This window comes from Ciconia boyciana, chromosome 9 (genome assembly GCF_034638445.1).
Source record: "Ciconia boyciana chromosome 9, ASM3463844v1, whole genome shotgun sequence".
In the NCBI taxonomy this organism is placed as follows: domain Eukaryota; kingdom Metazoa; phylum Chordata; class Aves; order Ciconiiformes; family Ciconiidae; genus Ciconia; species Ciconia boyciana.
In genome coordinates this window covers 28176154-28200222 of record NC_132942.1, presented here as the reverse complement: position 1 = coordinate 28200222, position 24069 = coordinate 28176154, and the positions used below count along the sequence as shown (strand labels likewise).

The 24069-nt window shown below is 36.1% G+C and overlaps 1 protein-coding gene across 8 annotated transcripts in view; it reads left to right on the top strand.

The window, feature by feature from the left end:
• FTO (FTO alpha-ketoglutarate dependent dioxygenase) overlaps positions 1 to 24069 on the top strand; it is a 267160-nt gene that overhangs the window by 62362 nt on the left and 180729 nt on the right. For 7 of the 8 annotated variants that reach the window (XM_072871902.1, XM_072871901.1, XM_072871903.1 and 4 more), the window contains 4 exons: positions 3942 to 4085; positions 13466 to 13545; positions 15332 to 15475; positions 22763 to 22882. In XM_072871902.1, the coding sequence (XP_072728003.1) occupies positions 3942 to 4085; positions 13466 to 13545; positions 15332 to 15475; positions 22763 to 22882 (488 nt within the window). The remainder of the gene's footprint in view (positions 1 to 3941; positions 4086 to 13465; positions 13546 to 15331; positions 15476 to 22762; positions 22883 to 24069) is intronic. The other variant, XM_072871905.1, reaches the window with a different exon arrangement.

Sequence of the window (24069 nt, the reverse complement as noted above, 5' to 3'; positions counted from 1 at the left end):
CGATGTTAGAAGCAATATCCTAGCACTAAACCTAATGACTGCTATTTCATTTCTACAGTAATTATGAATAAAAATAATTGAGATTCACTACAGATGTTTGTTTCCTCACTCAGTTAAAAAAAAAAATCCTGAAACTATGAAAGTTGTTCAGAATTGAAGTCAATCTAAATTTGTAGTTGAGTAATAATCCTCTTTATGTACTGCTTAATGGATAAAAGTCATGGAGTAGACATTTGTACAGGATGAGAACAATTATATTAAATGGTTTCTAATGTCAGTAATGTAGGAGAAATATTGCTTGTTGAAAGAATAGAAATGGTATGTAGAAAAATACATATTACTTCTTAAGAAATGAATATTTAAGTGAAATGATCACATCTCTAACTTGTAGATTCTGGCCAGTTGGAATTATTTTCTGAGAGAATCGCAAATTTTTAATGATCCAATTAATCTTATAATAATAGATTTGAATCCCTGTTTTCTAAAAAGAACTCATCACTTGAATTAACTGTTGTGGGTTTTTTGTTTTGTTTTGTTTTGTTTTTTAACCATGCTCTCACTGATTTGATCAAATAAAGTCGCTCCTTGAAGAATGAAGGCATGACAAAATATTCTTTGCTCTTATTTTAGTGCTTTTGTTCTTTATATATTTGGACACAGTATTCCAAATATGAATTGATAAGAACAGTGTTGGCAAATCTTCTGATTTTTGTTTTTGTGAGTGTCAGTTGCAAGCAAAAGTTAAAATGTTAGTACAGTTTAATTAACCTTTTATGCTATGGCTTTTTAGTAATAAGGTAGAAGAGATAACTCTGGGTAGATACTCATTCTTTCCCACCAGCTGCTGAAAAGCAACACATGCTCTGCTTTTTTCACTTCTTGCACATAACATATATAAATTGCTATGGTAGACTAATAATGTATATATTTCATTAATTGCTGAACACGTGCCCAAGTTCTTTTAAGTTCTGCAAAAATCAATCAATCTGTAAAAAAATAATTCTTTTTTCTGTATCTGTGTAACAATGGTCAGTTGGATTTAATGACAAAGTAGATGTTTACAGTCCTGCTTGGTTTTAGCAATGTGTTGGCAGTGATTCTGTTGCCTAAGAAATCATGTTTGATTTAAGATTACATTTAGGGTGTAGTTTGGCATTACAATTTGACTTGAATAATCCTCTTCAGGTTTCAGAGTGTCAAAAAACTTTTAAACTCTTCCTGAACATTTTGGTGCCGAATAGCAAAGAAACGTTTCAAGGCTACTTTTGCTTTCTGTGTTGTGGAACAATAACCAAACTAGATCCAGGCAAACAAGTTTCATGTTGTTCTGAACCTAAGCAGGACCCAAACCTGATAAGATCAGGTCTTAGAGCTGGAACATCTCTGAAATTTGAGCTGTCTAGTTAGAAGCATAATGTTGTGGCCAATTTTCTGCAGCTACATTCTCTCTTTCATGGTTCTACCTTAATTACAGCTTTGATGAGGTATTGTTGTTATGTTGTGGTAAGCTTGTTACCTGGTTGCACCATTTTGTTTGGGATGCAAGCGTAAAGGTTTCTTGCAGACCAAATTCTATACATCTTTAATGAACAGAATTCAAATTTGCAGATAGTTTTATATTTCCATTAAATACTGCTACATTTGACCATTTCTGTATGGCCTACTCCAAAATAAATACATGTTCTTACGGTGCTGTGTATGTGCAAGATCCGTGTGATTTACTCTCAAATACCTATGGTTTAGATGCATCCAAATGTTTTCACTTAAATGGGAACTGTAATTGTATCAATGAATATACAGCATTCAGTCATGCTTGAGGTGTGACATACAGAATTTAATAACAACTTATTGTTATGTAAAAGTTTGTCAGTGCTACCTAGAGATATACCACAAATGTTAAGGTGTCTTTTTTTTTTCCTTGCTCTTACTTTCAAAATAGCTTGCATTTAAAAGCTAGTAGCAGCTTGCTTCCATTTGTTACCAAAATAACATGGTAGGAGCAATCAGTTTCAATTGCTGCTGATAATTATAAGGTGCAATAATTGAGAATATAGAGAAAAGGAGTCTGTGAGCTACATTTGAACTCTGTACTTAAGCAATAAAAAATTTATCAAACTGCAAAAAATAAGTCATTTTAACGAGCACATTCCAAAGGTGCTGGATTTATGAGGAGACCCCAGGAAACTTTGATTGAAATTGCTGTCTCTGATTGTAGTTCTATATTTTATTGGTGCCATATTGTGAACAGTGCTGCTGCCAAAGTGAATGGGAAAGCAGCATAACAGAGAGAGTTAACCCAGAAAGGTTACCTCTTTTTATAATATCCATGATGTATTGCATTAAAAATGCCTTGAAAGCCATCCTATTTGCAGTTTTCAGAAAACATTTTTCTTAAATTAAGTTACGATTTATCTGAACAGGGCAGAAAATATGAAAGCCCCTTGAAGACTTTAGTATTGATTTTTCTGAGTATTTGCTAGCTCTTGTTTTCTCATTTATGTGCTCCTTGATAGGAAGGCCTAGAGCTGGTCCTGAGCCAAAGCTTCAGCTGGATGAGAAGTGCAGCAGTGGAGGGGGGAATATAGGGACTGAATTTACAGTAGGAGTTTTAACTAAGAACTTTAGATTGGCTTTTTAAAACGTTTTGGCTCTCTGCTTCCTGAATTTAGGCAATATTTAATTGGCATAGAAAATTAAGACAATTTTTTAATTATTAAAGGTACTCCCAACTAAACAAACATTGCAGTAACCACGGGAGACGAATGACTCAAATATTTTGAAAGTGAGAGTTCAAGGTCACTTTTTATATGTGCATATTATAATAAGAGTTATAAATCTTTATTTTAGTATTTTTATTCTAGAAGTAAATGAAGACAAGATTTTTGAAAATTATTACATGAAAGCACATTTGAAATGGACAGTGAAATGGACACACACAGTTACTAACTTATAAGCAATAATTAGGCATGCTACATAGTTGATGATTTCTAACTGTTCACTGTGCCAATTGCTTATGAAAACTTCATCCTCCCTCTGTCAAAATGCTCTGTTACTTTAGCCATAAATCTGTTATACCATAGCTCCCAAATACCTTGTTATAAATGCTGACTGTATCTTTCAATTTATACTGCAGTGAAGTAAGCTTATGAAAATAGTTCTGAGGGATTAAGCTCTAAATACTATTTCTGTGCAGTGGATTATTTTTTTCCCCAAGCTCAACACATTCATGTTGCTTAATGATAAGAAAAACGTTGTGACAAAAGTATTGAAGCTTTGTTGGCTCTTGCACGTGTCATCTAGCATGTTTGACTAATAATTTTGAGAAAAGAATGACAGATACGATTCCAAGATTCACTCAACTTTGTTGGTCTAGACTGTGTTTTGTGCCCATTATTTCACCTTACTTTGCCTCAGTTTATGATTTGGTGAAATTGCAAGTACGTAAACAAATGAAATTGTTCATAAAATGCTTTGGCAGTTTATGACTTGAAATTCTTTCAGAAGTTATGTATTTTTATATTAGTGTTGCTGCATTTTTTTCTTTTTTCTTCTATGCTTATAGTTTTACTCATGTAAAAAACAAAAAAATAAGAGTGAAGATTAACTAAAACTCTTATTACATGTACTTGAGAACTTCAGAAAAACTTGAGTCCATTACAAACTTTGCCTTGATTTGCCTTTACTTTGTAGTTAACGTGAAGTCTTCATCTTAGTAAAGTTGGTTGCAAAAAATTCTTCAACTGTTTTTTTTATTTACTTATTACGTACTTTTGAATTTGGAGATGGTGATTATACCAAATGGAGATTATAGAAAGTTTAAGCCTATTAAGATTGTACCAATGTGGAATATCTTTAAGTCTGTATTGTTAGACCAGATTTTGTATTTTATGGTTCTCACCTTGTCTGTTTTCTCTGGTGTTTTTCCCTCTCTCTCTTTAAAGATTCAGCCATGGAGGAAAGTAATGAACAAAAACTGAAGGGAAGAGACCCAGCTGTTTGGCACGTAGGATTGAAGGTGGCATGGGACATAGAGACACCTGGATTAGCAATACCACTTCACCAAGGAGACTTCTACTTGATGCTTGGTAATTTTCAAGGGCTAAGAAGGTGAACTTTCTGTTGAAAACAGAGAAGATGACACTTATTTTAATATAGATTATCATACCTTCCTTTCACTTAGGACTTTCCTTATTTAGAAAGACATGAGATCTGGCTAGAATATCTAATAAATTCCTCCTACCCTGCCCACTTCCAGTGTATTTTGGGAAACTTTTTTTTCCTAATGTTTCTTTCACTTCGCAGCTAAGAAAGGAAATATTCTTTTTGAGCCTTTTCTTTCTGTTGTGCAGTCAGAATTGCTAGTCCAATCAGGCTTCAGTCCATAAGCAGAATTTCCCCAGATCTTGTGAGAAGTTGAGCTGTATCTGTCCCATCCTTGTATTTGTAGATGCTGATTCCTTTTTCTATTCTTAATGCAGTTTTACTGAGTAACTGTGAGCATCTGCATCTGTTATGTTCAACAAAAAAAAATTCCTGTTCTTCAGTTTGGCTTATAGAGTGGCTACGTATTATGTAAGCTGTGACTGTAGCAGTCTTAAAGTTTTCTGGTACCATGGTTCTTGAAATTTCAACCATTATGCCAATCTGTGGATGTTTTATTGGTCACTAGTTTTAGACATGACACTTCTCTCCTGCTACACTTTTCCATTTGTATATTCAAACATACTATTTTCTAGTAGTGGGATTATACTAAGATCATAATGAACAGAGCTGTCGTACTCCAAGAGTGAGTCTCAATGTCTCAAGTGTACAGGATTAAAAAAAGAAAAGTAAATTGAGTTCATTTACTTGAGCAGCTGAGCTCATGCACTAAGGCTTTGTCATTGAAAGAAATGAGGCAAGAACTGTGGCTAAGGTTTGTTGACACAAAATCTGTTGCTTTCTCTTTTGGCTTGTGTTTCTCTTATTTATCATTTTTGTTTAAACAAATTCAGTTATAAATCACACAACTCAAAACGTGAACAATGCTTCTGACATCACCATGCTTGCCTGTTTAGTAACTTGGCTTGACAGACATCATCTTCGAAGAGTGAGAGCACTTGAAGTGTTCCCTGATTATGTGTTTGTGACTTGGAAGGTAGACACCATGGAACGTCCCTAGAATGACCTGTCGCACTGCCAACTTTTTGGGCTGAACAGTCTTTTCACTTTTACCTTTCACGTTTTATCTTCCAACAAATATGAAAAGTTTACTTACTACAAGCAATACGTTTGTGGGCAATCTTAAAAAACATATACCATTCCTTGTTCTTAGTTACCTCATCAAATCCCATGTACTGTCATCAATGAAGTATCTTGTGTAAAAGAACTGGACTATCTGCTCTTAAGTATGTTTAGACATGAACAGCTCAAGTGTTAAGATGTGAGATCCTTTGGCACAGTGGTGTGGATGTGCATCCCTTTTCTGTATTTGTGAGGATATAGAGTAGCAGCCTGGAGGGAAACTGAGACATTTCTTATATGAAAGTGAAGTTTAAGTGGCAGCTAAACATTTATAGAAAGGGAATTATTAATCCATTTTTGTGCAATAGCAGTTTGGGCATCAAGTAAACTTCTTATCTAATCCTTCCTGACTGGAAAGTTTATGCATACACAGCTTTGCTGGGCAACAGATTCAGAAGGCAAGTAATAAAAGAAGGGGTCTAACTTCAGTATTTTTATTGCAAAATACTGTAGATTGTAGTTGACTGAGTTACCAGACCATAAGGACATTTTTTATTCCCCAACAGAATTTATATAGAGTAAAGTATTATCAGGGATGCTATATGAAGGGTGGGTCAGAAAGTTAGTTTATTTTACACATAACATCATGATCATGTTTAGATGGAAACAAAGGATATATTAAACATTCTTTTGAAGATGATGTGTAAATCACTTTCTTATTAATGCTTTGTGGAGAGCTACAGATTTGAGCTCTGTAGGCCAGGTGTTTGATAATCTCTTCTGCATTTCCATAGCCTTTGTATTTTTTTTCTCAATTACTTTAAAAAAAATGATTATTTTATACAGTCAGAGAGAGTATTCTCAAACTGGCCCTTTTATTAGGTTTCTATGTACAGCAGAACTACCTTTATCATTTTCACTTGAAGTTAAAGTATTGGATGGAAGTAAGTGGATGTATACAGTTTTAGTGTATTTTTTGCTGTTCAGATTTTTTTAAACTGACTTTTACAAGGAGGCATCTTGAGGATGCCATCTAAAAGATAAAACATGAAAACTTATTATAAAAAGTAACTTGACAATAAAGAAGCCAATTTTAGATTCATGTATCTTGTGCCTTTATACATCATACTTTCTAGAAACTCATTTCAGTAAGCAGAGTCTTCTTGCTGGCATTATTTTAAAAGCAGTGGCAGCAGTATGCAAGGCGTCTAGAAAATATAATGTTAAGATAAGAGTACTGCAGCTAGTAGTAGCTGTTGATATACAGGGACTGATTGGTAGGACTGTGTACTATTTCTGACTACCGTTGGCTCACCCAACTCCAGCAAAAAACTTAGCAACTGTGTAGGTCTGTTCTTCCAACTGTTGAAATGGTATAGTGCTTACTGCTTTATATGAATGTTGTAAAATACTGAAATGTCAAATTCAGTGTGTTGCTTATAATTAAGAAGTCAGGTCCTATCAATTCCTGTACCTGTAATACTTCAGCTATTTCCTAATATTGTACACACAAATCTTAGATAAGAAAATGTGGTAACTTAATATTCCAAATAGTAATGTGCAATTACAGTAACTTGTAAATCCTGATCAATGGGTATATCAAAGTAACAAAAAGATTGGGGTTTGTTTTTAGCATTGCTAGTAGACATTTAATAATGTTTCTGTTCCTCTCTTCATTGGCTCTATAAAATGTTTTTTGTTATTCTGGGTAGAATTTTAGTAAAGTGCAGTTTTAAAATATAAATTTACACCTGCATTCTCAGCAGTCCTCTTCAGATGAAATCATAAGCCATAATTTAAATGTATGTTAGTATTAAACATTAGGTGATTAAATCCATCCTTCAAGTAAGCTATTACAATAATATAAATGTATTTTGTTTAAACAAAACCAAACAAAATCAAAAATTGCTTTCAGTAAGACAGATTTTTTTTTTTTTTAAAGGCTTACTTTTCCTAATATGAAGAAACAAGATCTGGTGAATGACTGCAAATCTGCTGCCTAAAAACTCAAATCTGAACTTTATATCACTCATAAAACGGAAACACTTTAGCTCAATTTAGAATAATATATTGGTCTGCAGAGGAAGTGCATACTGAACCCTGCTGTCTCAAGTACACAGTCAAGGGGTGTCTAATATGAAACGTGTTGGGTGCATGCAATAAATCCAAAACGCGTGGAGGTGAGCAAAGGGCCCCATCTGCTCTGTCCTAGAGCATGCTTAACTAGGGTTGTCATGGTCTTACTATTAAATTGGAATCTTTCCCCTAATCTTTGAGGTAGACATGACCAGATTTGCAAGCAGATTTACAATTTTCACTAATTTTCCTACCATGACTTCAAAACGTACTTAACAAAAATACATTCTGGACTTTTTCAAAGGGAGATTTACTTTTCTGCAGCTGTTTCCCATAGATCAAGCTCTTGCTTGAAGGTTAGGGTTTTAAAACAGCATGAAGATGAACTTGGAATCTTATACCCCTCCCCACCCCCAGCAAATTATAGTTCAAGAAGCATCAAAAAATTATTTTCATAACCAATCAGAAGTAGGGTGCACACATGCAGAGGTTGGCTTGTGGTTAAAGATAAGTATTTAATGGAAACACTTCCACATGTATATAGTGTCTCATTAAACTATTTCTAGATATTTAATCTGCTTTTATTTCTACAGACTAACTTGAACCCTCTTTGCTCTCTAGCATCTTGAATGTGTTGGAGTTTTTTAACCCTTTCTTTTTTTTCTTGAGTCCACATTTAATCCAAATGCTATCTTCCTTGATTATTAAAACTTCAAATCCCAGAAACTGATTTGTCATTACCAAACTTTGATTATGAAGTTTGGCAAATCCCAGACATCTTAGGTTTTGGTTGGTTTTTTTTTTAGTTCAGCCTTTTAATTTATTCTGTGTTTTATTTGTGCATACTTTTCTTGTTTAAAAACTAAAAATATTTCTTAATTAGGGACAGATCATCCCTCTAGCTTTCTGTTATCAATGCAGTATTCCATTGACCCATAATTTCTTGGGAAGGAGACATACCTTCCTGGTGCTTTTTGTTGACATACCTACAGTAAAATTAGTTTGGTTAGGTTTTCTTCTGTTGAAGCACTGTGTGCAGTTGGATACAAGTAGAATTGGAAATGTTGGAAAAGCATTTTAGTGCTTTTGAAAATTGCGCTGTAATATCGTTAAAAAGAAAATTCTTTATTTGTTTATGGTAGTTTAAAAAACTAATAGCGCAAATCTATTTCACTTTTGTTGTAAATATTTGTGGTGTTAAGAATATCGAAGCTTTTGCCAGTGCTTTAAACCCCACTGTACCTTTTATCTGCTTTATGAAGTAGATGACAAAAAGACAACTGTCTAAAACGTTCAGGAAGAACACTTGAAAGAAGATAGAAAAGTCCATATAAACCCCTGTTGCTAATTCTGAGAGCAATTTCCATTGTGGTTCCTGTTTTCCTGGGAAGTCCTTTACCTAGAAGTAATAAGTTTTGGGCTTTTAGTCCCTACTACTTTCAGTAAGGATTGGCTAAGAATTAATTTCCTTTCTTTCTACCTTGTATTTATTATGTCTTAATAGTCTGCAGTGACATGGGTATACAGTCATTGTTTCTCTCTTGAGTGCTTTGGCTCCTCACCTCACTGGTGCTCTGATAATTAGTTAAATAGTAGAATTAGTTAAGCATACATACGTTAGTTAAGTGTATATATATACACGTATCCATTAGTCTGTTCTTTTGACAAAGGCTATATAAGCACAGGGCTTTCAGTGTTTCTGCTGTTGCTGTCGAGGTAATTCAGCTGTCTAGAAGAAAGCATACAGTGAGGTGTGGATAGAGCAGGGACAGGGACTGAGAAGAACAGGATCAGAGAGAAAAGAGAGGAACTGGCAGTAGTTTCAAGCGGTGGAGAGGATTGTGCTGAGATTCTGTGCTGAGAGGGATGTATCTGAGAAAAGAACAGGATGGCAGAAGTCTGTACAGGTGAGGGACAGAAAGATCTACGGCATGAACTTGCTCCCACAATTTAAAATAGAATATGCAGCATCCAAATTCCAAAATCTATCTGCTGTCTGTAAATAGCAGGAAATCACTGAGAAGCTTGTCTAATAAGAGGGTTCGCATAGAGAATAATAGTCTGCATCTGATAATAGAAGGGTGGTCAGGTGTTAAAACAATAGCATTAGTTTTAGGCGCTGTAAGCCTGCTTCTCTCACAGAATACCCATGCAAACTTTGGCAAGTCCCTTAACCTCTCTTTACCCTTAGGATTTTCTGTGTCAGTTACCAACTTTACAGAGGCCTTGCATGGATAAATGTATTAAAAGCACCAAGTACCTTGGATGGTTTTGTGTCGTTTGGGTTTTTATTTTTCTTTTTCCTGCAGGTGTGAGGAATAGGGATCTGTATTAAATAAAAACTCCATTTTGTAACTGTTTTACACAAGGTGTGTTATCTGAAGTTTCTGTAGCTGGAGATTCTGTGTCAAATAATTGTGTGCATTTGCAACTCATCAGATCATCTGCTAAACATTCTTATGACTTCTTAGTACTTCATCTGTGAAGTCAAAATCTGACTTCCAAATTATTTAAACAGACTTCAAGTTGATAACTTTGTTTTCCAAGGGGGCTTTGGCCACCTGTACACAATCATACATGTGATTAATTTCTTTTAATAAATCTTGCCTCAGCTATAGTAGCCCTATAATGGGATCTGGCTGTAAGGTGGCAGATGATTCATTGGGAAGTGGCAGGCAGAAAGGAGTAGAAATAAAAGAATAAAGCAATCCATAAAAGAAATACGGATTTTGCCATATACTTGTATGCAGGAAATAGTCTCCTTGTTTCTTAGGTGCTCCACCTCAGCCAGAAAAATGAAGTTGTTTTTTTCCAGTATTCAAACACCAAGTGCCTGTTACCAACCAAGTTGTGCTCCTTTGAATGCAAACAAGCCCTTTACAATATTGTCAATAGTTTGGGGAAACTGATTTAGGCATTATATTGCCTGAAGAGCAAGTAATCATCCACATTTGCACAGTGACTGGTGGCACAATGGTATCCTGTTAATACAGGTAAATATGAATAGGTGTAATGTGTGTGATTAGGCTTTGATTGAGAAAATTCTCTTTGGTCAGGATAGCACTCTAGCATATGTTAGACTACATTAGTTTTTCTTGATTGTTTTGTAGAATTACTATTTTAAATTTGGATAATTTGTAGTGTTTTCAAATTTATAAACAAGCAAAAAGCCTGATCAGACTTCAGAAAAATAGTCTGTGCAAGTGACAGCATTTTTCATAGACGTGGGAAAGCTTTGGGAGAGGAACAGTCATGTAAGCAGAAAACCATAGTCCAAGTCTCAAAACTTCTTTCTTACCTAGCAGTTAGTTAATTGGCATATGCATCCCGTAAGCATCCATATGGAAGGCAAGACTGTTTTAAGAAGGAGAAGGGATTGTGTGACAGTTCTTGAAACTACTAAATACATTGCTAAGTTGCTGTTAATGGTGATTTAATATAAAAGGTCACTTCTCATATGCATTATACAGTTCACATAAGTTTTGTGGGGTTTTGTTTTTGTAATAGGTATTGAAATGAGATGTCCCTGCCATAGTTGTCCTGAATTTGTGGCAAGATAAGGGCCCACTGTTTCACGGCAGAAAAGATGCCATGTTGGCATCTTTTTCCTCACCACAAATTCAGAACTGTCTGACAAATAACTTGCCTGCATGCAGGTTTCTAAGGCAGGACTGATATGTATATTCCTACTTTTATATGCATTAGTATGGAACGCATAATACTGGAGAGGCTGTGTTTTGGTTTTCCAAACCTCACCAATCGGTGTTTAGTCATGTAAAACTGATGTTAACTCCATATATATTGTATTTTACCTAAAACCACGAGAGTGCTATGGTAGTTTTGACATGGGTGTCCAAGGAAGGTAACAGTTTTGATTTGGCTCTAAAACCAAAACAGTAATCTGGATGTAGTGTTCTGTATCTGAATAAAACCTTTGCTGCCAAATGGACAATGGCCAATTTAACAGAGTGCTTTTTCTTTTCAATTAATATATTTTTAGAAGAAAAAGAAAAGCAAATCTTTACTGTAATCTTTTAAGACCTAGAATGCATTTTTCAAATATCCTTTGAGACATGCAATCCGTGGAGCTTCAACTATTTTTGTACAATTACAGTTTTAGATAAATTATAAATTCTTAAATTAAAATTAGAGGCTTCTTTCTAAGAGTCATAGAGGATTAGAGAGACTTGGAAGCAATTTCAAGGGGGAGCTCTACAATGAAAGATTTGCCAAGGGTTTGAATAAAGGTGCAAATCAAAATGTAATACTTTTAATGCTGTATTTGCTACATAAAACACACCACAATGAATGGACACTGAATGGGGTGGTGGAAGTGTTTAGGTTTGTTTTCTGTCGCAATTCTTCTTGAAAGTGATGGTGATATTTAAATATTGGAATGTCCAGAGATAATATTGTTCTGTGGCCCTTGCAAGACTTGGGTCTATGCGATTTAACCCCCATATGTTTATGTAGGAAATCGCATTTTCCTATGTTCTTTTTGTTTTGGAGCATTTTTTTCAAGCTCTTCAACTTCACCTGTCTGCAAACCTCATGCAAATAGAAAATAAACCTCCCATCTAAACTTTCTCAGTGGGAATTCAGTTCTGTTTCATAACACTTGTCTGCCTATTCCTTATAGAAATTGTTTTTCTGATTTTTATTTTTTTGTGTTCAAGTTTGTGATGCTATCTGCTGTCTTGGGTATGAACCTCGTTAATAGTTGCTTATAAAATTCATAAAAAGAAGATACTGTTATTACAACTAGGATAAATTCAGTCATTTTTCTGAATTCTTATTCATTAGATTTTTCTCAGTTTTAAAGTTTCAGACTTATTGCAAGGTAAAGTAAGAGTTTAGAGCATATCTTTTTTCAGTAATAAAGAGAATACCATTAAACCTCACACACAGTGTTCTTTTCAGTCTGTTAATCTGTCATTATGGTCAAAAGAGCATTTTCAAAAATTAGTAGGAATTTAGGATATCAGGTTTCAGGTGTGCAAATATTGATCTCTTAAAGAGAAATTGTATTTATGTGATGGAAGGATGAAGCTTGATAATTTCTCATCATGGTGTATTAAGATGACTGAAGCTAAATTCCCTGAAAGAATAGATATTGTTGAAAATACAGACTCCAAGTTAACTACCATATTGTAGGGCTCTATTCCTGTTCTCTTCTAATTTTGTCTATGGCTTTTTTTGCTTGGCGACACTTCAGGCCACCTAGTTTTGTATGGTTTTTTAGTCTCTTTCTACTAACTTACAAAACTATAACCCAGGAGTGATTTTACAGAAATTTTTAATAGATTTTCCTGAATATCTTGTTAAGGTTGAGAGGGCAGCATAATTTTAACACCAAAACAGTTTAAATTGAAAGCACTTAATGAATGGTTTTCAATGTAACAGTGGGTGTTGTTACTAGATTTAGTCTGAACTTTTCCAGAGGAATAAGATTCCTCTAAAAAGTACTAATTTGTCAGAATTCAAGCATTCTTCACTTATGATAATTTTGACGAAACTCTGATGGCAACCAAGTAGATTCCATCTACAGAGGTTTGTGGGGTTGTTTCCCAGTTTGTGAACTCAAGTCCATGACAGCCCTCTGGCAGGCTACAAGAAAGTCACAAATGAAATGCTTTGGAGACAGGTCTTTGAGCAGATTGTGCTTTCTGGGTTCCCAGTTTCTTGTTTCTGAGCCGAAGGGAGAACTTCAGATAAGTTTCAAATAAAAATATGAAATAATATGTCTTTGACTTTTTTCTTTGTCTTTCTTTGTTTCTTTTTTCAAGAAATGTCAGTATTATTTAGTCATTTTTGAGACAAGAGATTGTAATTTCTGAGTAGTCTGCTGTTTATAGTGATCTTCAGCTTTGAAAGAATTAATTTGTTTGGTTGAACTTTTCCCGTAAGAGGTGGGAAAATGCCACTTCTAAACTGTATAAACTGGGAGAAAACCAATATGAAGAGAGATCTTTGTAACAGTAGGACAGTGAATAGTTATCGTGCTCTGCTAAACATTAGAGCCCTGTGAAGATAGTACTATCTGACTGAATTCTCTATGCTTTTCTTTAAATGTTTAATGTAGTGTCTTTAACTCATATTCAACCAGAATAAGTTTTATTAAGTACAATTTTTTCCCTGTACTTAAGGTTTTCTAATCTGTCCTTAGATGATCTCAATATGACACATCAGCACTGTGTTCTGGCGGGTTTTTCACCTCGATTCAGCTCAACTCACAGAGTGGCAGATGTAAGTATCAAAAACAGTTTGCTGTTTGGTCATTTGTAAAACTAATATTCTGGTACCGTATATGTAGCATCATGTTGTCTTATCCAGAACTGTAGTTCACAGTTATGCTTATGACTCAGACTGTTTTCCTGAACAACTGCTATTTGTTTATTTTTGGATGAGGTACACTTGTTTCTATATTGGTAGTTTGACTAAACTCACAGTCAGGCATATAAGATATGAATTAAGAATGTGCTACACCACACCTCATGGATTACTGATGAAATGCAGAAACAACTGTATTTTTACCTGAAATGTTTTAAAACTTTTTTGCTGTGTTCATATCTCAGTCCTAGTTGAAAGGCAATATTCATGATGAGATAGAAATACTCAAAACACGTCATCAGTGTCTACTGGCAAAAATGGCCTTTAGGAGGTCAGAACAACTAAGAGCAGTCATGAGTATGCTTTAAAATTGGATCCTTCTGTGCATCTGAGGATTGAAGAAGCAGAAAAGTGATACAGAGTCCCTTGTCTCAGAGTCATTCTGAGATAAAAAGGCTTCAGCCTGATATTCCCAACTGCTAAGACACCTTTTTTTTTTTTTTTTAACTAGACCTCTCCTCCCTATTTCTTTCCATGGTGTTATTGGTAGTTTTGTTTATGTAGTATTCTAATGGAAAGGATAAAAAAAAATAGACTGTATTGTAAAAGGTATTTTAAAAAATTACAGTTACCACTTTCTTCTTTCAGCAAGGCAAAATATGCCACTATTGAAGCAAGAGAGATACATGTATCCATATACTTCTTTTTCTCCCCATTACTCTTCTAATTTGTGGTGGAATGGAAATGAAGCAATAGCACCAAACATGGACATATACATTGTAATATATAAAAAAAGTGCTTTTATTTCCCAGACAAACATACACTCTGCTTGATTGAACTGGAATTTAATATAAAGTTAAAGTACACTGTACATTTAAAAACAAATAATTCTGTATTTTTCATCTCTCATTTTAAGAGTGCTCTGATGTACTGCTCCTGTCTCTGTGTTACTTTTGCAGGAAAATGCACACTTATTTTCACAGTATGAAAAGCTTCTCTATTAAGTGATTATGCTTTTTTTTTTAAACTGTTGTGACTTCAAGTTGTGGAGTATGGAAATTTTTTTACAAAGAATATGAGACCAGGGGGTCCTTATTCAAGATTATTCCTGGAAATTTAACTGAAGGTACAGATAATTAATTGAAAATAATTAAAAGATGTAGATGTCTTCTTTCTTTTGTTTCAAAAGGATTTTTAAAGATTTCCTACTCATTTTGAGGGAAATTAAATGAAAACAAAATAAAAGGAGCGGAAGTGCAAATTTATTTTGTTCATATTCTACATACATTGTAAGCAAACAGCTCTCAGACTGGATATGGGACTCCATTTTAGTGTTACTGGCAGCCCACAGAACCGGGCAAATACAGCTCATTCTGAAATACTGTGAAAAGTGGCCAGGAAGCAATGGAAAGTGTGGTCATGTTTTTGTATGCCATATTTTTAAAGTAAATTTAAAATGAATTCTTTTCTTTCTCCTTTCAATCTATGCTGTACTGGTTGGCTAGATGTCTGATGGATTAGACTTTTGCATAATTTATATCAGTAACTATATAGACAATCCAGGAGGCACTACGCTTTTGTTTAAAAGATCATGAAATAAAGTTAGAGAAATACATCCCTTCTGCTCCTTCACTTTGATTATTTCAGAAGCAAATAGTTCAGTGAAGTGGCTATATATAAATTTTTTATTGTATCTTTACAGTGTTCAAGAGGAACACTGGAATACATACTTGGACAATGTGAACTGGCACTCCAGAATTTACAGACTGATTCTGATTCAATGGCTTTATCTTTGAAATCACTGGAAACTGAAGTTGTAAAGCAAGTAGAAGAAATACATAATGAGGTGAGATGATCTGCACTGAAAATACTTCAGCCAGATTCTGAGAGGTGCAGTCTGCTCATGGAGTTAATGGCAATTAAGTGTGTTCAGCTGCTTACAAGGCATTGCTCTGTATAAGTTTAAAATGTGTTTTTTATTACTTTTTTACTTGGGTACAGTAATTGGGATTAACTTGGATTGATACTTTCACTCCCATTAAGTTTTCATTCATCCTTCTTAAGATCCCTCTGCTGGTAGAGTAAAAGAGTAGTTTCAGTAAAATTACACCAAATCTGATAGTGTGGTGGGCAAACCAAACTTCTCTAGCACCTCTCTAACAAAAAGGGAGAGAAAAAAAATTAGAGGGAAGGAGCAGGTAAAATTCTTCAATTGTTTGTCAGGTGTTGAGCCAGGTTTTTATAGAATGCCAGGTGTGACACAGTTGTGAGTGTGTGCTTTATTCTGAAGAAAATACAGTGGAAATAATTGTGAGGAACATATTTAAATAGGTTGTTCTGTGCTACAAAATATGCAAGTGTAACAGTGCACTTTCACAGGATTCCACTGAATCTGGCAGTGCTTTCTTGTATGAAGTACAGATCTGGAGTCTTAACAAACACAGTGATTTGACAAATGAACTGAAAATATCAGACAATATTTTGGGAAACTGCAGAAACAGGTAATTTTTCCTGTGCTATAAAAGGTAGGCAGTTATCACAAAAAATGTAATTTGGCTTATTAGTGGATAGAGTCAGGAATGTGACACAATGGACTGGGTCTTCTTACAAGGGTAGTGTTTCTGAAGAATGTAAATTTAAGTCTTCTTTTTTTTCTTTTTTTTTTTTAAAGTTACGGAAAATGTAGTCAAAGCTATGTATTGGAAGTTTAAAATGACAGATTGTTTAGCTGCTCTGGAAAGCTGTCCTCCTACCTGAAACAAAGCTTTCAGCTGTTCCTAACTGTAAAGCACTGATGATCATCTCTCTTTAAAAACAGCTATAGCAACCAGTTAATACAAAATTGTGAACCACTTTTTGCTTAAATATTAGTGTTTTTTTACAATACTCCTATATTCAGACATTTTGACGGAGCTGTTCTGTATTTCTGCTAAGATAAGTATGATCACTATTAGGAGCTGTATAGTACATAGATAATTTTCACTCAAATTATAATTGGTGTAAACTGTTTAAATTGCTATCTGCTGAGGAATATAATATTGTGTATTGTTACTAAAACTTCATGGAACACATTTTTATCTGTATTGTGTTTACAGTTGGTAAAATTGAGTATAGTGATGGCAAAAGATTTGCACCCTTGACTTTTAGCAAAACAGCTCCTAGAGCAATTTAAAGAAGTCTGATGCATGCAGGGTTTTACAAAACATTAATCAAGCTCAGTCCATAAAACTATACGCATATGTGGTTTGCACAGCTAGGGTCACATGCACAGCTGGTGTAAATTTGCACGGGTCCTTTAACATCAAAGACATGTGCCGTTTACACCAGGTGAGAGACTAGCCCCTGGTGTTTGCAGTCACCTGAATAATTTTGCTGTGTGACATACAGGGATGTTTCCTGTTATGCATATGGGATATACTGTAACAGAAATCATTGTTTAACTTGTACATATTGCACACTTAGACTTAGTAGACACAATGGATCTATATTTCATTTGAAAAGAGAATACCCACTCACCTCTTTTTTTTTTTTTAATTCTTTTTTCCCAAGTCCACCTCTTCACTTGAAGGATAAATTCCGTATGTTAAAGTGCTATTTAAATTTCATTTATTTGCTGCACAAGTAGACAAAATTACTAGTGGCTTATCACTGTGGTAAATGCACGTTTCTTTTTCGAACATCACTGAAGTGAAAACGTACGGCTCTGTGAGGCTAATTCAACTTTTTTTGCATGTAAAACTTCCCACCTTCTTTCACTCACTGAATGATAAATCTTTGTATTTTCAGGCACTAATACAGGTTTTAGGTTCAAATTTTCTCAGGCAGGTAAAGAACAAGAACGTTTTGTTTCTTTAAAGAATCAAACTGTTTACTGATGAAAATGAGTCTTCCATTTGATCAATGTAGTCAGGATTTGGTCACTGTGTTTTTTTTTTGTTAGTATTTTTAAATACAAAAGACAAAATTGCACAAAAAGACAAAATTGCACAAAAAGCCAAACATAGAATTAGTGAAGAACTGGCACCCAATTTTTCCTGGGTATTTCTGTTCTGATGTACAGCTTTCTGTGCTAGTTCTAAACCTCCTTGTGAATTGTTTTTCTGTTCTTCTGGATCAGAGATCATAAGCTTGAAATTAGGTAGTATTCCCATGTCTAGAGGAGGTGGTATGGTTGTATTTTACTTTCAAATATTATCATAACTGAAGTTCTTCACAGGGTTTAACTCAAATAAATAGGTGCAGCCATTGTTCTAGATTCTTTATCTTCCTGAAATGCTATGGGTTTGGTTTTTTTTACCCCTCTTGCTGGCATCTCTGAAGTAGTCATCAGGGATCATTAACTGGAACAGAACCATCACAGTACCACGAGGCTATCTGTGACTAACCTAAAGTATAGGAGTTTAGCACAGATTCACAGTCTGCACTGAAATTAACTGCTCTGCCAAATGAGGTCTGGATGAATTATCTGTGTCTGCTAGAGGGAAAAAACCTAAGAGCAAGTCTGAAAGAATGAGGTATGATTCTGTGCCTTCACTTCTGTATTCCTGGACAGGAAAATTGACTTGCTGTGCTGATAAAGTGGGTTTGAACTGAAGATCTGAAGCATAGCTGGAGACTTAGTTTTTTCCATTTTTGTGGTGGGCAGAGAAACCTCTAAAAGAGGTATGGGTGAGTATCTGGGGGACGTCTTTACCGATGTTAGATTTCCCAGAGTTCATTTGTCAGAGCCCTGTCTTGGATGTCTTGACAGAGGTCTTCCTGTCAAAAAAGTAAGATGCTAAACTGAGGAGGTTTTTAGCATCTCTAGTGGGCAGCCAGGTAGAAGTTTAATATTTCTTTAAGCTTAGCTTTGTTGTCATGGTCTCCCTCACTAAAACAGCCTTCAAAGGAATATCTGAGTAATTGCGAGGTATGTGCTGTTTGTTAGATGTGTGAGTCACTTCACTCCCAGTATGTACTTTGTAGTTGTAAGTAAAGATAACCTTAATTAAGGGTGTTCACGTGCTGCTTGTCTGAGTAGCTTATGGGCTTGAAGTCTGAGCAAATACTTCAATGGCAGGGTATCCAGTGAACAGAGTGTAGCAGGGTGAACAGAAGTAATTACCTGGACAGCTGTGAAGTGCAATAGCCTAACAACACACACATAGTGTTAGAAATTGAAGTTAGTTTAAGCAATCGGCTTGCTGTTTGGCCAGTAATAATTTATCCTGAAATAAATGATCTTGCAGAGTTCACTGAATGTGAACCTCTTGCCCCTGCTGAATCACACTTGGCTTTCCAAAATATATACAGCTGCTGGGCATGTCCCAAACAGAGCTACAGGGGACTTGGGGAAACCCATTGGCAAGTAAATGCTTTTTAAAGTAATAAAGCACTGCTGGACAGGTGATGTAAATGCTCATACATACAAAAATAAATCTGCAGAAAAGATCATTGGCAGCCTATTCTTCACATTTCAAGGAAAATTTGTTTTCCTTGCTCTGAGTAATGCAAAATCTGGTAATAGTTCATGTTGCGTGAGGTAGTTTCAAGGCTTCTTTATTTGCCAACGCCAAACTAACAATAGGATGTTCTGTGTGAAGTAAAACACTAGAGAAAGTTTTCTTAGCATCTGGGGATTGTGTTGAAAATGTAGCAGGTTTCAAAGTAAGTACTCAAGTTTGAAAAGGTAGGGTTTTGTTCTCATCAGGGTTTTTGCTCAGCCGTCATTATCAAATCCTGATTACCATGATTAAAACTTGAGACTGAATTGGTGGCTGTGTTGCTTGTGAGGTACAGTCACTTTTGCCTACAGCAAATCTATTTTTATGGCAGCAGTAGCTGAATTTTAGTGTGGTGAATGCACAGGGATGTAGAAAAGCCTGGGCTAGCTAAGTCGAAGGTATATGGTGTTAGGCACTAAGGTCACTGCTGAGAAAGGGTAGCGGTGTACGTGGCCAAAGGAAGGTTAATATGTTTTAGCACATCACAGTGAGCTGATAGCATGGTTGGTGGCTGGCTAGTACGGCAGAGAAAAAATATAGGTCACCTACATGTGTGGCATTTAATAACCGATACTTTTAAATAATTGACTGAGGAGCACTGCCTCACAAAATGTCAAATGCTACTGTTGGCCTTTTACTACCCAGTATTGACTGTAACCTAAAATTGGCCTTTAATCATTGTTTGAAAGACAACTTGAAAATATGTTGAGGTTAGACATATGAGGCCTCACTCTGAGTTTACTTGCCCAGATGTAAGTCATAAGTGAAAATGAATTAGGAGATGAAAATTGTTCCTCAAACACTCAGCATATATATTTTTATATATTAGTATGTTTAAGCTTTGTCCTGTTCAGTCATGTAAAATGCTTTCTAATGATAACTAAAGTTAGCTCTGATATATGGGAGTCTCCAAATTAAAACTCTGACAAAATCCTTGGCAAGAGCCATTAACCTGAGAGTTTTGTCACAGAAGATGAATGTTCTATAACTTCAGTTCCACTAAGGCTAGAATTGAGCTTTTTGTCTCTCTCCAGTATTGACTGTTGTGGTTTTTCTTTCTGGTACAGCTCCTCCTGTTTGTGGAAGGAGGCAAGCCAATAGGAGCGCCTTCCTGCTACAGCACAGATTCTAACTTTCACTGAATAGACTGCAGTGAAAGCAAGAGGACATACAGCTTTTAAGAGAACTTGGAAAGCAGATAGCATATGTTCTTGTTAAAACATGCACTTAGTAATGGATGTGCTGTAAAAAGTGTTCATGTGTTAATTAAAAACACCAAACAAACTTAGCATAACTGGAATCTCTGGAGATTTTTAGCAAAACTAAGTGTTTATGCTTGCATATATCTAAAACAAGGATAGAGTGATAGAGAAATCATGTCACCATTGCCTCACCAAGATTATTTTCTCTTTTTTTTTTCCAGAATCAACAGTTACGTGTTCAGAGGTGATAGTTCAGAGCAGTCACTTGTCAGGCAGCCTGATGGCTGAGTTGGTGGGTGAAACATTGTTTTTCTCCCCAACCCCCATTTTATTAACTCAGTTTAGAGCTAAATGGAGACATTGTGAGATGAATGTGGACCTGAGTTTGAGAGCCCTAGTAAATGGTAGTCCACATCATTAAACAGCCACATGTTGCAATTTGGTACGCTGACCTCTGATGAGACCAGCTAATCCTGCAGAAAATTAACTAGCCTGTTGCTAAACTTTACCTCTTGCACCTAAAAAGCAGCTCTGCTGTGTCGAGTTATATATTCTATATAGGATCAAGATACCTTTAAAATTTGGCCAAGATGCTAGACTTGAATTAGACTGAAATTACATAAATTAATGTAACAAATCAATATGACTAGTCAAAAATCAGATTGACTGAAATAGATTCTTGTCATGATGAGCCATATTGTAACATTGATTTCAATTTTTTAAAAGATTTTTTTCCTTGATTAATGGCCTCATGTGACTCATTTCATGAAACATGTTTGCCAGACATCATGTGTTACAGCCCTTTCGTGGTAGAGGCCAGCAAAACCAAAAAGAAGTGGGGGGAGAAAAAAGTATTGAGTGCTTAAAACTCTAGTTGAACTGTCGATATGCTCAGCTTTCCCAAAACTGTGTATACTGATTTTTTTTTTAACAAACCATAACTTGATCCTTCATACCTCGTTACTGTAGAGGAAGCAAACTGTCCTTCAGCTTTTTTTAGGAAGGATGTCATCAAACTTCTGTGCTAAAAAGTCACTAGGCTAGCAATCAGGTTTTTTGAAAATATTTTAAGATCTATGTCTGCCAGCTAATCATGTTGTTATATTTTACCCACAAAGTTGCTTTAATATTTTTTTATACACCTCAAATTTAAGTGTCTTTACTGTAATCTTTAACATATATTGACCAAACATTTAACTAATGTTAACTGGGACACTTTCAGATTTCTGTAGCCATTCCGTTCACCCTTGCAGGAAAGAAAGCGTTAGGTGACAGCTTTGGGCAGTTTTCTTTATTCTCTCACCTTGGCAGGTTGTCTTTGTTTGCAGCATCGGAGCTGAGCAGGGATAAACAAAAACTTCTTTGTGGTACAAATAACGATTAAAGCAGCTTTGAACTCAGTGTGAAACATAACTACCCCAACAAAGATAAACACAGAATTCTAAAGACCAGAGCTATGGATTACTGCTAAAGGAAAAAAGGCTCAGTGGAAATCAGGATAAATGGAATTATTTTGCTTAAAGAATATTTGATGAGTTATATATTTATCTGGTGTTTTAGTACCCTAGTATTTCTCTTGTCTTGAAGTTGACGGGCCGTCCATATAGGAAATGTTGTAGAAGACCCCAGCTAGTAAAGCATGACATCATTTGCTGCGTTTCATCTTCTAAATAAAAGCATTAGCTTGCTCCTGGTGGAGTTCTTCTTGCTTCAGGGGGGGATTTGTCGTCTTTGTGGAGCACGGCTTCCACACGAGCTTCGTCCTAGAGAAACCTCTTCCTTCCGGCGCCCCGCAGCGCTGCCACCCGCTTTGTCACTCCCGCCGCGTGCGCGCGGCCCGGCCCGGGGCGTGGGGTGACGGCAGAGCCAGCAGAGGGCGCAGGGGCGGTTTCCGCACGGCCCCGCCCCCAGGGCGGGGCGCCCGCGGGCGGCGCTTGCCCGGCTCCTCTGGAGGCCCGCGGGCTGCGGGAGCCGCGTGGGGAGGGCGGGAGAAGCTGTCCTCGTCCTGAAGCCACGCTCTCATCCCGCGGCAATTGGCTGGGCCGCGCTCTAGCAGACTGATCGCTGCACGTTTTTTCAGTCTTTTGTGTGGCTGAAGTATTTTCAAACCCACGACGTAGGTCGCGCAAAGCCAGAGCCGGTACGTATTGGACTGAACTGTGAGTAAACCCGAACTTGTAACGTTCTTTGCACAGGTACCGCATGTAAAGAAAAGAGTTGGGTTTTGCGCCTCTCTAGGTTTGAAGGGAGTAGCTCAGGTCACAAATTCACATGAAATAGAAATAAGACAAACAACTGGGTGTAAGGGCGCATTTAGAAATGAGTCCTTCAGTAACCTTCTCCTTTTCTGTGGGATTGTTCAGGTATAGCTGGATTCATGCATTACCCCATTCCTGCCCCAAATAATGAACGTAGATGTTTATGCTACCATATGTTTTTATCTTGCAGGTTGAATTTGAGTGGCTTAGGCAGTTTTGGTTTCAAGGCAAGCGGTATTTGAAGTGCACTGATTGGTGGCTTAAGCCTATGGCTAAATTGGAAGAATTTTGGAGACAAATGGAGATTATGGTAAGTACTGGTTTTATAGTCTAAAGCCTCTAGAGCTTAATTCTGAAAGTACTCACAATTATGTTTTTAATTGTACTGTAGTGACAGGATTTAAACTTTATTCAGAACATACGAAAAGTAGAATCAATGTCAGCCTTCTGCTGCCTCCTCTTATTTTTCTCCCCCAGTAGCCAGAAGAAATGTGAGCAAAATAAGATCCAAAAAACCAAGAGATTTTAGTTATTTCCTGACTTTGCTTGGTTTTAAAGTTTGCCAGCCTCATAAGATGACAATAATATATTACATCACACCAATTGGTATATGAAACTGTGCATTGTCAACTTTTTTGTACAACACCAAGATAGACAACTCTGCCAATGGCAGCAATGGAGAATGCATCTGAGGAAAGTTGAGAGTAAAATCTGATGATCTGGAGGTACAACTATCTGTCTGTAGTCCACCTGCACACTTACACCATAGCTACAACCAACAAGAGGAGATTAGTTTATTGAATAATTGTAGTGATACTGGTTCCTGTATACTTGAAAGTACATCCCTGCTTTCCTTGAAAACGGACTCGGTGACAAGCACTGTTAGCCTGCTTGCTGTTGCTGTCCAAGCAGAGACTCAGTTGGGAGACTTTGCTAATGTTAAGTGTTTGATACAATTGCCAGCATGCCTGCTTCTAGATTTGTACACAGAAGGAACTACATTGACAAACATGCCTTGCTCATACCCTTATGTCTGCATTAGAAGCTTCTCAGTTATTTCTGCTGGTCACAGCATAAGCTTCAATTTGCTTGTAGCTGAGCTGGAAATGTTTGTAATATAGCTGAGGATAGTGAATAGATTTGTAGTAGAGGTGTTTTTGAATCTCTGGAGGTGCGGTGCAACAAGAATATGCTCTTGAGTTTTGAGGGAAATGTTGTGACTCACTAACCTGCTCAAACATGTAAGTTTTTCCAGCAGTGGCTGGTTTCAGACTTGGAAAATGAGTGTGGAAAAGTGGAACTTTCATTTGTGAAATCAGTTGCCGCAAGGAATCGGTGAACATTAAACTTTCCTACAAAAGTAGAGAAATTATTTATAACTTGTTTATGTGGGTTTTTTCCCTCATTTTTGTGTTCTTATGTGCTCACATTCTTGAATGACCTTTATAATTTAAAAAAAATCTTTTGGTTTGTTTTTCTTTCAAATGACAACTTACT